At 36.2% G+C, this 15506-nt stretch overlaps 4 protein-coding genes across 5 annotated transcripts; 2 read left to right on the plus strand and 2 right to left on the minus strand.

The window, feature by feature from the left end:
• Positions 1–2025: 2025 nt before the first annotated feature.
• LOC123923113 (30S ribosomal protein S17-like) lies at positions 2026–3747 on the minus strand. The gene is made up of 4 exons (XM_045975762.1): positions 3602–3747; positions 3028–3218; positions 2490–2650; positions 2026–2232 (listed from the first exon to the last, which is right to left on the minus strand). Exons 2-3 carry the CDS (start codon positions 3187–3189, stop codon positions 2501–2503), a joined length of 312 nt encoding a protein of 103 aa, XP_045831718.1. The 5' UTR covers positions 3190–3218; positions 3602–3747; the 3' UTR covers positions 2026–2232; positions 2490–2500.
• A 2769-nt stretch (positions 3748–6516) lies between these two features.
• On the plus strand, positions 6517–8125 carry LOC123923617. The gene is made up of 2 exons (XM_045976312.1): positions 6517–6752; positions 6891–8125. Exons 1-2 carry the CDS (start codon positions 6546–6548, stop codon positions 7884–7886), a joined length of 1203 nt encoding a protein of 400 aa, XP_045832268.1. The 5' UTR covers positions 6517–6545; the 3' UTR covers positions 7887–8125.
• Positions 8126–9300: 1175 nt separating this feature from the next.
• LOC123922015 lies at positions 9301–9693 on the plus strand. The gene has a single exon (XM_045974759.1). The coding sequence runs from the start codon at positions 9301–9303 to the stop codon at positions 9691–9693; it is 393 nt and encodes a 130-aa protein (XP_045830715.1).
• A 2244-nt stretch (positions 9694–11937) lies between these two features.
• On the minus strand, positions 11938–14753 carry LOC123882311 (protein MAIN-LIKE 1-like). Of its 2 annotated transcripts, XM_045931151.1 has the most exons (4): positions 14606–14753; positions 13751–14225; positions 12928–13644; positions 11938–12826 (listed from the first exon to the last, which is right to left on the minus strand). In XM_045931151.1, the coding sequence occupies exons 2-4, from the start codon at positions 14216–14218 to the stop codon at positions 12074–12076; spliced, it is 1938 nt and encodes a 645-aa protein (XP_045787107.1). In that variant the 5' UTR covers positions 14219–14225; positions 14606–14753; the 3' UTR covers positions 11938–12073. The 2 variants fall into 2 exon arrangements, with proteins under 2 accessions (XP_045787107.1, XP_045787108.1); XM_045931152.1 differs by lacking the exon at positions 14606–14753 and having other exon boundaries at positions 13751–14349.
• Positions 14754–15506: the final 753 nt, after the last annotated feature.

Below are 15506 nucleotides of genomic sequence, written 5' to 3' on the forward strand. Positions count from 1 at the left end.
TGATTCTATTTGATGTAAATACATGATTAGATACTCAGGTATGTATATATACTAGTTAATTAAATGTATATACTTGTATAATATTATCTGTAGCCTTGTGACATCATCACGATGGTAACTTGTGTACGAGTGATTCACCCCTTACAATAGTTAGTGCAGGATATTAAGACCTCAAGTTGAAGTTCATTGAGGAAAGGAAAATGGCATTGTGAGAGACATTAAAATAATGAACGTGAGGTATCTGATTGGTGGTCTAGTTTTATTTTTGCATTCCGAAGAGAAAGATCTCTTTGATATGTATTGATGACGTCATTGGGGTACTCTCTAGATGACATGCATCTTTAGTGTTTGACCAGCTCATGATTGTTTGTGGGTTAGAGTCTTTTGTAGGAATTTATCTTTTATTATTTCATATTGAAAAATTGTAAGACACTTATGTGAAATGGAAATGTTTTATATTTGAAAATTCTTTGAGCAAAATTACTTGATGATTGTTTGATATAAGTGATGCATATTATTTAGGGGCTTACCTTCGATTTAAATAAAGTGTATTTTGAAATTACTTAAAGAAACAAAAAAATAATACTCATATATTAGAGTACATTTCTCACTTATTACTTTCTTTTTAAGAAAAATAAACCAGCATAATTTTATTTGCTTGTATTTAAGCATTTAAATTTGGGTAGAGAACTGTGACGCTCTTCTTTTCAGTCTCTGAAAAGGGGGTGTTACAGACTACTTGCTTCCCAAATTACTCTAATACTCATTTACTTAGATATAAATCTGATCACTCACCTATTTTACTTGAATTCTCAGCTTATAGTGGTAACAGGCAGAATACACCACAGCTCAAACCCATCAGATATGAGCAAGCTTGGACAAGGGACGAGCATCATTTCCAAATGGTAAAAGACTACTGGAGTCAGTTTAGGGGCCCTATCCACCAGAAACTTAAACCCACTCTCAATTCTCTCCACAGATGGGGAAACCACCGGTTTGGAGTAATCCCAAAAAGAATCAAAGATATCCAAGAGGAACTCACTCACCTCAATGACCAGCATGGCTCTCAAAATTTGGGTGCTCAAATTAGAAGTAAAGAGATGGAGCTCGATGACCTCCTAGAGACTGAAGAGATGTGGTGGGAACAAAGATCTAGAGCCTTATGGCTTCAACATGGAGACAAAAACACCAATATTTTCACATGAAGGCCAACTTGAGAAGAAAGAAAATAAAATTGAAACTATCATTGACTCCCAAGGGCAAACCCATTATGAGGAGGACAAAATTGAGCAGGTGTTTTTGGAGCTTTTTCAGAACCTCTTCACAAATAAAATCACAAAAAAATGGAAATGAAACTAAGTAACATAGCTAATATACTAGCCCAGTAAAAGTTACCTGCAAAACAACCTAATTTTTTAGCACACTCAAATTCAAGGTACAAAAGCACTTTTTAGCTTAATAAAATGTGTCATACATCTATTTATACTTGCTAGTATAATAAAACTGAGTTCTCTCTTAGGTAAAAATTATCCCCATGCTCCACTATTTTGTTTTTCTGTTTTTGAGTAATCTCTACTCTTTGTATCTTATTAGTCTTAAATTAATATAAAGAAAACTACGTCCTAGCAGTTTTCCCCGCTACCCGTACTGAGCACAAGTTCTCTCAACAATTGTTGTTGAATAGCGTCCATAGTGGAATTTGAGAAAACCACTATTGTCTTTAATATGTGATATGCCCATCAGCATCATAAAATAACACAGTGCTATGGTATAGTGGAATCGTACAAACCACTATTTTCTACAATTGGCGATCTCTGCCCTAGACCTAGACCCAGACCCTTACTCCCCATTATCAATGAACGATATACACAATCTGTTTCCGAGCTTTTCAACCTTACCTGGCATATTATAAATCTCTAATCCTACTATGATCCCCAACTATTATTTATAAGGTAGATTCCCTCTGCATTTGAAAGTTAAGGCTTTTCTGGTTTGCGGAGAAATTGGAAGAAAATGCAACACAGATAACACATGTAAATATCTTATCAATTATTATCAAAATCAGAAATCTGCAGACATACAAAACCTTTTAGTGATCATCCTACACTATAATTCATTTGCACATATGGCATTAAAGATCACACCATATATCATCTTGACGTCTAAAAGACTGATTCTAACCGATCACAAACAAGCTAATCAACCTTGGAACATGCCACATTAAAATTGCTCCTGCCATAAAAATTCACATTTCAATTATAATCTGTTTTTTCACCAAACATAACGGCAATTGAAAATTTCAAGAAGCAAAAGCACACAAAGTTATACTTAGAAGTTAGAAGTTACTACGAAAAACACAGTACCATATACCATACTGTCAATTATATGCACTAGACTACACTAACCTAAACTTCTTTTCCAATTCCACTTCCATTCACGAATAGCTAAAAACTGTGTAAATCTCACAGCCAAAATAAACTTGCTAATACCTTGAGCCAATTCATGATGTAGGTGTAGGTCCTACAGAGCTCGAGCTCACATTCTCAGACACCGGTGCAGAGGGAGGAACATATATGCGTGCTTTCTTGAGAATTTCAGCAACCACCCAATGTTTACGCTTGCTCAAAGGCCTAGAAGAATCCAATCGAACCTGAAACGACAACCACAAAAGCATATGCTCGTTTAGTTATTGTCTTGCAAAACCAAGAACAGATCCAATCCAAAATTGTGGCTTGCAAAAATAGAACAGTGTTGTCAATTGTGGCTCGCAAAAACAGCAGTTTGTTCAAATTCCACTACGCAACAATGCTATAGCACCGCTATTTGACAACATTTAGTACTAATTCACGTATCACAACAATAGTGTTTGTTCCAATACTGATACGCTATAGCGCCGATATTTGACAATATTTTGTACTAATTCACGTATCACAGAACAATAGCGATTTGTTCAAATTCTGCTAAACTATAGCACCATTGTTTAACAACAATGTTACAAGAAAAGTAAACTATTCACACAATACTCACTCGATCACCAATGTTACAAAGATTGTTTTCATCATGAGCCATAAACTTCGAAGTGCGCTTAACATATCGGTTGAACACTTTGTGGTGGAATAATCTATCCACTGCCACGACAACCGATTTCTGCATCTTATTAGAAACTACCATTCCCACCACTTGCTTCATCTTCTCAGCTCTTCCAATCCCAACAAACCCTAATTCATATTCAAATATATAAACTTAGTATAACAATAACATTGTAGCTAATAAAATCTCATTAATTAATATCACACATAAATTTCCAAGAAAATAAACAGCAATCACACATACAAGAACAATAACGATAGTAATTGCATTTAACTATAATTCTCCACAATTTAGGTTACATTACTGAGCTATTTTGTGAATCGATCCGCGTTATCTCCGAATCGCGGCGAGGAGCTCTGCTATCCTGCAACGCAATTCTATGAAATCACGGTGCGGAGTAGAGCTCCTATCTGCTGCGGCGCAATTCTCTTGATTGCTGTGGAATTGTATCCTTGCGCTCGATATAGGAGAGGGGAATGAAAATGTGAAAAGTGAAAGGGAAAATGAAAACCTGGACGATTTTATCACTGTTTCTGGTGGCCGATGAAATTCTCCGGCAGCGATTTCCGGCGAGTTGAGTTCAGTGCGAAAAGTGTTTCTGATTATAGTTGCGGCTGCGTTTTTCTGATTTCACTGAATTGATGGGCCTCTTCAAAAAGAAGTGGATTGGGCTTGTCATTAGTGACGGATAATTGCTCTTTACCCCTCTTCATTACTTAGAGCCCCCAAATTTTAAAAATTGCCCCTCAATGTACTTAGTGGAAGATAAAATTCGGTAGGTATTAAAATTCAGACCCGCCGAGAGATGGAACTCGCTATGAATCGGTACAGTTTTTAAAATGTAAAAATGCAAAAATAACAATCGAAGAAGGTTAGAACTTCACATTACCTATTCTTTTGAACGAAAATAGTGATGAAAGAGCAAGTTGATGGAATGATTGTGTAATGGAAAACAAATTTCGTGTAAGAAATTTTGCATTGGAAGGGGTTATGGACAGGGCGTCTCCGAATTTTTGAAAGTTCTGTGAAATTATTAAAAATAGGTCATAATAAAAGAAAAAATTAAAAAGAATTGTCATCAATTAAAATTATAAATAGGATTTAATTTATATGCACCGTCGGTGTAAAGTTATTTTGCACATGTGTCCAATAATATACCGACACATTATGTATGGTCATTAAAAACACATGATGTGTCACATTCATTAAATGATGTGGCAACACGTCATTGGATATATATGTAAAAAAAATTACACCAACGGTGCACAACAATTAAACTCTTATAAATAACATACATCAATAATATTAAAACTATAATATAACAATTTTATTAAAAAAACATCTAAAAAAATTATTCACAATAGAACAATATCTTTTAGGACATTTTGTAATTAATAAATCACTCATTTTAGAATAAATAGAGTCTCAAATACATTGGACTCCATAATTTCTTATTTTATACCCCGTTTTTATTAATACTACTACCCTATAATTTTTGTATGAGGCTCTAATTTTTATGAGGCTTTATACCATGGCCCAAGTGGCACATGGAGCTGCCCCTCATTATGGAGGTTGACCGTTAAAGATGTGTTTTAAACAAACTAGGTTTTTCTTATGTATACATACCTACCTGATTCTATCTCCTGGTTATTTTAGCAAACGATTTCTAAGTATCGTCAAGTGTAAAAATAAAATGAAAATAGGTCGGGTGCAATTTAGCCTACCAGATTATATCTCCTGGTAAGGTGCCACTGAGTTTTATGTTCCGGTAGGTACTTTTAGGGAAAACTTTCAGAGGATCTTGAGCAATTAAGGGGCAAAGATCAATCTTCTTAATCGCATCTATTTATTTTTTTGAAAATGCTAAACAGTGCCCCGGGGGCACTGTTTAAGGATACAAATATAGCAATATGGCATCGGAATTTGTGCAGTCAACTCCTCAAAAGTCTAAACAGTATTATTTTTAATTTAAATCTTTCTTCTTTTGGTTTCCTTAACTAGTGTCCCGGGACACCGGTTAGCATAACCCTTTTGTTATTTATGCCGATTGACTCTTGTTTTGGATGGTAACTCAAAATTTAGAATTTTAATTGAGAGTGTATGATTGTAATTTTTAATTAAAGTTAATAGTCTACACCTACGGCTTAGGGTCATGAATGTACTGCTGGTATAGTCTGATACGACTATATTAGTTTTGCACGGAGATTAAGAAATGAAAAGTAAAGTCATTTTTACCCTTACTTTATTAAGAAAGAGAAAATATATTTAATTAATACTTTAACTTTTGTAAGGGTACAAATGGTAAAGTATCACTAAATGTGCATTGGTTTCTTAAAAGGACTAAATTTTTAGGACAAAATTAAAAAGCTAAAAAGACTAATGATTTGGGACGGAGGGAGTAGTTGAGTTCCAACTCAAAACATAGTTGACTAAAACATAGTTAGCCGTGTAAAGAGCATAACTCTCCATTTTGAGTGTTTAAATTACTAAATAAGTAATTAAGTCTCACTAATAAATCTATATCATTATATTTTTTAAAAAAAAACATTTATTTTAAGAGTCATGTTAACATGTGCACCAAAGACACATAAATAAGTGCCCATAGCGTATTTTATTAGTCACATTTCTCTAAGGTTTCGTTTAATGTGTGATAATTTGTATTACAGACAAATTCATTTTTTAATATTAGATCAATAAGTCTCATCATATATCATTTGATCTAATGATGAAATTAATTGATTCAATAATGGTAACAAACTTGTGTATGATGTAAGATTTATCTTACTCACGCACCATGTAACTAACTTTTTCTACAAGCACCCAAATTTTCCAATTCACGGTAGAAGTTTCTATTTGCCTTCATGCAAGATAACTGAAGCACTCATTATTGCATTGCAGATGCTCTAAATTGATTGTGCTTGTGCTAGATAAAAACCTGTAAACAAACACCCATTTTACTTGCACTAAAAAAAATTCATACATTTTAGTACTTTTTAGGTAATGGGCCTTCTAACTTGTGAGAAGATATTTTCTCTCCCCACCCCCCACGTTTCTTTTATACCCCCCTTAAATCCCAGTTTGCCCTTCGAAAATGACCACTTTTTTGGTTAGCAAATTCGGGTTTTACGAATCGAACATATAAAAACTTCGGTTTTTAAAAACCACTCGCTCTGTACTTCGGGTTTTACGAATCGAAGTATGTTTATATAGAAAGGACCCTCTCACATTCTTCATCACTTTCAATACTTCATCCCCACACTACTAAAAGAGATCCCAAAATCCAATCCGTTTTTCACTCAAATCGCTGCTTAAAATCAAGTTTGGAACGTTTGCTAAGGGTTGGAAGGCGATTTGAAGCACAATATTAAGGTAATCTTCCGTTTAATTTCTTTTATTTTCAACTGTCATATATAACTGTCATTTATGACGAAGCAAACAGGGTCGAAGAATGTGGTATGGATAGCAAAAAGTGTGGCTGTGTTATGAGAAGGACATACGGGTTGCCATGTGCATGCTTGATTGCGAAGAAGATAAAAAATAACAAACCTATCCGACTGGATGAGATTCACCCTCAATGGAAGAAACTGTGTTTCGAAGATGAGCCGGCACCGGGCGACGTGGCTGACGATTATGATTGCTTGGCTGAGTGGAAAGCAATTCAGGTTATTACACCTTCATAAATATAATGGTTACATTTCGTATACCTTTTTATTATGATTTTAATTTTACATTATTTGTATAATGTTACACTTTGTATACAATTAATTTTAATGAGTTTGATTTTTTTTCTTTCTTTGTAGGAACGATTAAAAACAGCCGATGTTAGCGTGAAGAATGATATTAGGAATCAACTTCGTCTCATTGCATATCCAGAAACCACCTCTGTGAAACCTCCGCTTCAAAAGGCCAAAACAAAAGGTGCTACAAAGAAAAAATCAGTTCGTGTCACAAGATCCACGAGCAGGGATAAGTCTCGGTGGGAGCATGTTGATGATCATATTGCAGCTACACAGGCATCTCAGTCGCAACCAACAAAGTCAAAGCCGTCGACTTCACAAACAGTGCCTGAGGTGCCTAAAGAACTCGTCATCAGTACTTTGACTCCAGCACCTCCAGCACCTCCTGAAATTCCTTTTATCAACCATATGCCGAAGTTCATGCACCCATTTATTGAAGATATTATTGACGTTCAAGGTGACGGTTATTGTGGATACCGTGTGGTAGCTTTGCACCAAAAAGGAAATCAACAAGATTATGAGTTGATCAGACTGAACATGGAGAGGGAGCTGAGATTGCATAAGGAATCATATGTGGAGTTGTTCGATACTGATCGTTACAAGTATGTCACGGATGCACTTTTCCCACCACCGAGAAGGAGTAAACATGCTATTGCAACCAAGGACAAATGGTTTACTTTTCCGGATATGGGTTACGTTGTGGCTACTCATTTTCAGAGGGTTGTTGTTCAACTATCAAATATGGAAAGGTGTGGAGCATCTAGAACTTGTTTCCCATTGCGTGGCAAACCTCCAGCAGACACGTCAGACTTGGATTCCAAGATTATTTGCATCGGCGCGCTCGCTGACCACTTTGTGTTAGTGCGATTGAAAGTAGGATGTCCGATACCTCCAACGGCTCATCAGTGGAAAAACTGTTGTTCCGAAGAAGCTGCAGAATGGGAGCCCATGTTTTTGGATAGAATGCAAAAGTTTGGTGAGCTGTTGACGATTGAAAGAGCAGGCGATGACTTGGTCACGATTGGAAAGGGTAGCAAAGACGATCCGTTGGAATTGTAGTAGATTTTAGTAGTTTCATTTTGAATTAGCTAAGCGCATTATTTTTTGAAATGGTAGCTAAGCGCACTATTTTTTGAAAGGGTAGCTAAGCGCATTATTTTGTGATGTATACCATGCCGATTATGCTTTGTAACATATTAACTTTGTATGCGCAATTTACACATGAACCTTGGTTATGAAATGTGGTATTATTGTATATTGAACTTTGGTATTATTGTTATGAAATATGATTATGAAACTTTGGTTATGAAATGTTGTAACAAATTGTATTTAGCCTGGTATAATTTTCGAAATGAATTGAAAGAAAAAAACAGGTTTTGACCTCGACGATTTTGAGGTGGTTCTGCAAGTGATTCTGCATAACCTGGCCTTGTTTCTGCATAATTCGATCTTTATCAACCGAAATGTTCCAGTAATTTCGGTTTATATTAATCGAAACCTATGTTTCGGTTTCTGCGAGTCGAAAGAAATTTAAATTTTGCGCAACAGAATATAGGGGGTATAAGAGACTTGATGGGGGGGATTGAAGAAAGGTAGGTATTATGTGAAAAATGATCGAAATTGCACCGACAAGTTTTTGTGGTCGATATTGTACCGACAATATTTTGTGGTCGATATTGCACCGACAATATTTTCGTGGTCGATATTCGTGGTCGATATTCGTGGTCGATATTGCACCGACAATATATGTGGATATTATTGATTTCTATGTATTATAAATACGTATAGGGAGAGTTAGAAAATAATTGAAATCGTTTTCTACAAAATGAGTACTTCAAAACGGTTTGTTAAAAACAATTTAGCGACTTCTTATCCATTTTCAATCAAGTTTCGCGGTAACGACGAGTTGTTCTGCGTTGATTTGAAAAACACTTTAACATCTGTTCAAACTATCAAAAATACGATTGAAGCCATGTATCGCTTCAAATACGCTAGACAAATCAAAATAGACAAACTAGCGTATTATGAGTCATATATCGATCTGGCAGCTGACCATGTTGGAGGATATGATGATGCACCACGGAAATACGAATGGAAAGAGTTGAAAGATGATGAAGATGTGAGAAAAATGTTCGACTGGATTGAAATTGATCCGAAATATCCACGTTTGTATGCTACCTTATGTTGTTGATTTTCCGTTTATGTTTTGATTATCCGTTTATGTTGTTGTTGAATTTTATATTATGTTACGTAATTTTCAGTTAATGAATGTTTGAATTAACAATATAAGTTGTACGTTTTTTAATTAATCAATATGTGCAACAATAACCATCACCTACCATTTAAACTTCACCTACCACATTAACCATCACCTACCACATTAACCATCACCTACCACAATAATGTGCAACAATATGATCTATAAATTAATGTACATTACCACATCTTTTTTCAACACTCAACTCACAAAAAAATGGATGTCTCACTCACACAACGCATGAGATCTACCCTTGCAGCAGTTTACTTCAACCACGAAAAACCAATTTTGTTTCGCATTAACGATGGTGAAACGTTCGATGGTCTGAAACAACAACTGAACGAGCTGAATCGTACCACCAACAACCAGAACGATAACAGAACAGTTTCGAGTCTCAAGTACCGTAAACCGTCGATCGGTCCCGACGGACGCATTTCCTTCACCGATATGATGCTTGAAAACAATGACGATATTGAAACTATGTTCTCAATTTTCGAGCAGTATAGCAACAGGGGGCCTATCGAATTAGATGCAACGCTGACAAGATCTGTCGAAGCCATCCTTGCTAGCCTTGTTCGTCCGGAAGATCGAAATCATGTTTCCATTTGATGCGTTGTAACAATTTCATTCCGATGTAATTCCTAATTTCCGTTTATTGTGTTTGATTTGTCTAATTTCGTTTTAGTATTAAAGTTCGTTACAATATTAGAGTTCAATCGAAACAATTTTAATATCGAGTTAAATCGAGTAATCAGTCAATTTAGTCCCTAAACTATCACTCTCTCACCAACATAGTCCCTAAACTATTAAAACAAACTAAAAGGTCCCTAAACTATATTCACATCCTTCAATTTAGTCCCTAAACTATTTTCCATCCATCAATTTAGTCCTCCGTTATATTTTCCGTTAACTGTTCTTTAAAACCCTAAAATCCAAAAGCTACTTTTACGCTTATATCTCTCTTCTTGATCAACTCTCTCAAATCATCTCAATCTGAAAACCCTAGCGCCACCTATACGCTCCAATTCCGGTTGTCGTCGTTGTTTTAAGGTACGTTTTTCACTGTTTTTCGTTCTAACTTTTATAAATTTGTAAGGGTTTATTTTCACTTGTTAATTTTCAGGAATAAAATTTGTGTTTTTTAGTGCAATGAACCATGTTGTTTTAGCTTGAACCAAATTTGTTTTAGCGTGAACCATGTTGTTGTTGCTTCCTTTTTGGCTTATTCATGTTGCTGCTATTTTGAAGCTTTTGTATCTCTTATATTATTACCATCTATATTATTGTTTATTTTGCTTTGTGGTCCTAATTTGTTTAAGTATTAAAGTGGGTTATTGAGAAGTTGGAATTGAGATTGAGACAACAGCCGTCTCTTAGCCATAGTGAGGCTTATTACTTGATGAAAGAGGATTATAATATACATTTGGAGGATAGTATGATTTATAGATCACTTAAACAAGCAAAACAAAATGTCGAGGGATCTGAAATTGATCAGTATGCTAAGCTATGGGACTATTGCCATGAGTTATTATCCTAGAATCCAGGTTCGACGGTGAAAATGAGCACTATACCACAACAAGAAGGGCCGCCAGTTTTTAAACCAGTAGTTGTTGTCAAAAATATTGTAGTTAGTCCGAAACTTGTAGATCCAATGAAAGCATACAACAACACAAGGGAGAAAACATCGATGAGATTCATGCCAACTCCAGGATTAAGCCAAGGATCACGCAATGAAGGACCTTCTACTTAGTGTTTTTGTTTGATTGTTGCTTATAATATTTGGTTTTTTGTAATGATGCATGCTAGTTTTCTAGTAATGAAATTATGGTTTATGATTAATATTGTTGTTTAGTTAACTATGGATTGTGATTTAGTTAGTTGTTTTGATGGATAATGGATTTGTTGACTTATGTAATGAATTTGATGGATTATGGTTTAGTTGATTTATGTAATGAAGATTATGGTTTATGGTTTAAATTATGGTTAAGTTTGTTTTTTGGTTTTTGTTGATTTAGCAGTAATGTTTCATTTGGTTTAGTATTAATGAATTTGTGTTGTTACTAGGTTGTGAACGAATTTGTGTTGTTACTATTTGTTTTAGCAGTAATGAATTATGTTAAAAATGAATTTGATTTAACAGTATGGTTTAGAGACTATTTGTTTTAGCAGTAATTTGATTTAGCAGTAATGATTTAGCAGTGTTGTTACTATTTTGTTGTTTTTTAAGATAGTTTAGGGACTAAATTGAAGTATTTTTTTTTATAGTTTAGGGACTACTAAGAGTCACTTAACGGAAAAGTTAACCGAGGGACTAAATTGAAGGATGTGAATATAGTTTAGGGACCTTTTAGTTGGTTTTAATAGTTTAGGGACTAAATTGAAGGATGTGAATATAGTTTAGGGACCTTTTAGTTGGTTTTAATAGTTTAGGGACTAAGTTGGTGAGAGAGTGATAGTTTAGGGACTAAATTGACTGATTACTCGAGTTAAATCCTACCTTTCTTCAATCATACCGTTCTTCAATCCCCCCCATCATGTCTTTTATACCCCCTATACACATGAATTTCGCAAAATATAACTTATTTCGACCCGCAGAAACCGAAACTTAAGTTTCGATTGATACAAACCGAAACTACTGGGAATTTAAACAATTTCGAGCCGTATAAACCGAAGTATATCAGGCCAAAAACCAGTCAATGTGAGTCTCTGCCTTGCACAACCTCTACACATTTGAGGTCCAAACCTGTTTATAACACATTTTAGTATGTTATATATGACAGAGCATCAACATATTAACCATCCAATCTATAAATATTTTAGCGATTAATAAAAAACGTAACAACCGGTAACAAATTACGAATTAAACGATACTAAAATACGTAGTGTACTACATCCGATTGTCATAATCAAAGTTACATCAAAAATAAAAACAAACATCAGAGTTTATAAACAACCACGTCAACATTAAAGTTACAAAAACAAACAAAGTCTACCCCCGAGTGTGGTAGCGTGTCCCCTTCCCCCGCTTAATTCGCCTATAAGCAAGTATCGGATTAAGCAAATTCAGAATCCGCTGCAAAGTACCATGAATTGGAGTTCCTTCAACCGCCTCACCATCGCGAACTGCCCTTTCGACCTCAACCTTGACACTCCGGCAAACTTGCATTAGATTAGGGTCATTTCTTGCTTCCGCCGCCTCTATTAACACCTCTAAATTAGGTGGCCTTGGTGGTGATTCAGGAGCTTCTACGGGTCGCATAACTGGATGCGACACTCTATAAAACCATGACATATATCCGGGTTCAGTGTCCCACGGGCTTGTAACAGGCCGACCCCTCATCTCTTCATCTATCATTCTCAGCTCCAATTCTTCCGTAAACACACGATCTATCTCACACAAGTTCATCCCCGGCGTTGCAGACATACTCGGGTTTCTTGGAATGCCTTGCACATGTTGAAATTGTCTTAGCACACGTTCCGGCAAATGCTTGGCTTTCAATTTACCACACCTTAACCATCCAGAAAACCAACATGCATTTATCAAAGGTCGCACTTGTCGGTGGGCATCATACGGGCTGAACACGCAATCGTAAGTTTGAATATTGTCCAAACTGCTTCTATATCCAGCTGCATCCTTATGTCCTTGCCCAGGAACAACCTTTGAATTTAGTGGCATGTTCGCTGTATATCTAGGAGCCTCCACCCACACACTAAGTCTCGGAAAGTGCGCAATAATCCATCCCTGAAAGTATGAAGAACAAGATTCATTATAGCCAAACATAGTCTATGTGACAAATTAGACAAATACAAATAATATCTTATATAACGCTCATATATTTTTACCTGAAGAAATGACATGTAGCCAGCCATCTGAGTCGTGCTAACCGCAGATCCGTGATCCAAATAATGCTGCAAATGAACAAGAGCAGCAGCACCCCAATTCCATTCATGAACGCATGACAAATCTTGAAAGTACTGCAAATACACAACATCCGCGTAGTAACTGCTCTTGTTGCTGAATATTGTACAACAGACCAAATGTAGCATAAAAGCCCTTACGCTCCTCTCCCTGTAAAGCCTAACAACATGCGCCGGCTTATTTTCAGCAATCGCTCTTTCAGCAGACGTCTGGTTTGTTGTGTATAGAGTTTGCAGGGTAGTATGCTTCAAATGTACCCCGTTGGTTTCGGCAAATGCTTTATCAATATCCTCTCGCTCAACTCCTAGATATGAACTAACCATGTCAGCCCCTTCTCCCCTTGACATCTTCGTATGGTTCAAAAACTTTCCTTGGATTGGAAGATGTAACAGACATTGTACATCGTCCAATGTGATGCCGAGCTCACCTAACGGAAGGTGGAAAGTACTTGTTTCCGGATGCCATCTTTCAACAAATGCCCATATAACCCCATAGTCAAGTACGCTAAAATTGACACGGGTAAGCGGCTCCAATCCCGATGCTTCTATTGGATCCCAAAACCACCTCTCACTACGAGGCGGTTTGACGATGTCCATAACCTTTTTCCCGCTAGCTTGGCAACGCAGAGTCCTCTTTAAAACCTGAAAAATGATAAACAACACAAAACATTGAAAACTTAATTAACATAATCACAGTATTTAAAACAATTAATACATTTAATAAAACAATTAATACACTTAACGGTACCTCGTGATCATCTGGTTCTGCATCCCATATCGGAACCGCCCTATGATTTCCGTATTGTGTTAATAATGACATATCACTTGGTCCTCCTCCATAACCCTCATTTGCTGCATCTCGTCGTGGTTGCCGTGGTCGCTGTTGCGGTCTCCGTCGTGGTGGTTGTTGCGGTTCTTCAATTTGCGGTTCATCAGGTTGCGGTTCTTCAGGTTCGCCATACTCGGCATCCTGATTTAGAAATTGATCCGCGTCAAAATCATCATCCTCAGCAGCATTTTGTGCTTGGCCTAAACGTGACCGTGTACGCGTACGCGAACCACCCGCCTCAGCATCATGTGTCCCTCGCGCCGGAATTGGTCCTTGCTGCTTACTACGACCTCGTTTGGCAGGGCGATTTGCAGCAAGCTCTCTACGAGCGGAAGCATTTGCATTGCTTGGCTTGCCATGTCTACCTCTCCCAACATTTTCTTCCATATTTATCCTAACATGGAAAAATATCTTCACACTCAATACAATCTTATAAACTATGATAAATTCAAACTATAATTCAATCAACATTTAATCCTAACACCTATGGTTAACATTATTCATATGGAAGCATATTGAATTTTACTTACACATTTTGTCAAACACTTAGTGTACACCATAATACCATCTAATTGCATACACAAATTAAACCTAATATCACATGCATTCATGTTAACATCTAACTAAACTAACAACTAACCATTAATCAACAATTCAAACATAGAATTTTGAGATAGAAAATTACTCAGGGAGGGAAAAAAACGTAGAAAAGAGTGAATGTGATAAGAAAAACATGGAATGAGAAAAGAGTGAATGTAAATGCATGGAACTTACTTGATTAAGAATGGTTTGAGATAGGATGTTGAAGTTTTCCACAAAATCGCTCTCAAGAAGAAGAAGGAGTGGTGTTGTTGGTGTTTAGAAGAAAAAACGTAACTGAGAGGTTATGAAATGCTTCTGTTTCTATATCAGTTAACTTCGGTTAACAAAACTCGAAGTTAAACGCGAACGATTTCTATTAACCGAATTTTTTTAAAGTTCGATTCGTATAACCCGAAACACCGTGCAGGGGCAAAAACGTAAGTAAGGGGGGTATAAAAGAAACGTGGGGGGCCTAAAGAATTTAATTCAGTGAACATTGATTACAATTATGAGGCTTTTACTTCACCACATGAGCCCATTAATTACAGAAGATTGGGTCCACTTACTCACAAATCTTTCGTGATGTTTTCTCTCTAGGCCTCCTATGTATCTTTTATATCCCAAATATTCCAATTTTGCTCTTGCTAAAAACTTCGGTTCGCATAAATCGAAGTTTTTTCTAGTTCAAATACAGGAAAATTCGGTTAACAGAAATCAAAATTTTTTTTCAAGGCAAAAAAAATTCGGTTCGTAGCAACCGAAGTTTTTATTGAAGGGCAAAAAAGTAAATTCCAAGGGGAAAAAGAACCACGGGGGCCTAAAGTGAAAACATCATCTTTCGTTTCTGTAGTACGGCACCATGAAGACCTTACGATCCATGGTTATTATTTATTGAGATTTCCTTTTACCACCATGCTCATTTTGGCGCGCACCGTGCAAATTTACCAAAATACTTTTGTCCGCTACTTAGGTAGCAGACACCCTCAAAACACCCTACCTTTATAACGTTCGCTACTTAAGTAACGAATGACAATTTTTAGAAATTCTTATTTTTATAACGTCCGCTACTTCGCTACTTAAGTAGCGGAAGGGT

The sequence above is a fragment of the Trifolium pratense genome, linkage group LG4, assembly GCF_020283565.1.
Source record: "Trifolium pratense cultivar HEN17-A07 linkage group LG4, ARS_RC_1.1, whole genome shotgun sequence".
NCBI lineage: Eukaryota > Viridiplantae > Streptophyta > Magnoliopsida > Fabales > Fabaceae > Trifolium > Trifolium pratense.

Excerpts from the sequence above, each read along its gene's own strand:
- LOC123922015 (XM_045974759.1), top strand. The coding sequence starts at position 9,301 with ATGGATGTCTCACTCACACAACGCATGAGATCTACCCTTGCAGCAGTT.
- LOC123923113 (XM_045975762.1), bottom strand. The coding sequence starts at position 3,189 with ATGAAGCAAGTGGTGGGAATGGTAGTTTCTAATAAGATGCAGAAATCG. Across the intron at positions 2,651-3,027 it reads TTTGTAACATTGGTGATCGA|GTTCGATTGGATTCTTCTAG; the intron begins GTGAGTATTGTG and ends TTGTCGTTTCAG.
- LOC123882311 (XM_045931151.1), bottom strand. The coding sequence starts at position 14,218 with ATGGAAGAAAATGTTGGGAGAGGTAGACATGGCAAGCCAAGCAATGCA. Across the intron at positions 13,645-13,750 it reads CAGAACCAGATGATCACGAG|GTTTTAAAGAGGACTCTGCG; the intron begins GTACCGTTAAGT and ends ATCATTTTTCAG. Across the intron at positions 12,827-12,927 it reads GCTACATGTCATTTCTTCAG|GGATGGATTATTGCGCACTT; the intron begins GTAAAAATATAT and ends TCATACTTTCAG.
- LOC123923617 (XM_045976312.1), top strand. The coding sequence starts at position 6,546 with ATGGATAGCAAAAAGTGTGGCTGTGTTATGAGAAGGACATACGGGTTG. Across the intron at positions 6,753-6,890 it reads CTGAGTGGAAAGCAATTCAG|GAACGATTAAAAACAGCCGA; the intron begins GTTATTACACCT and ends CTTTCTTTGTAG.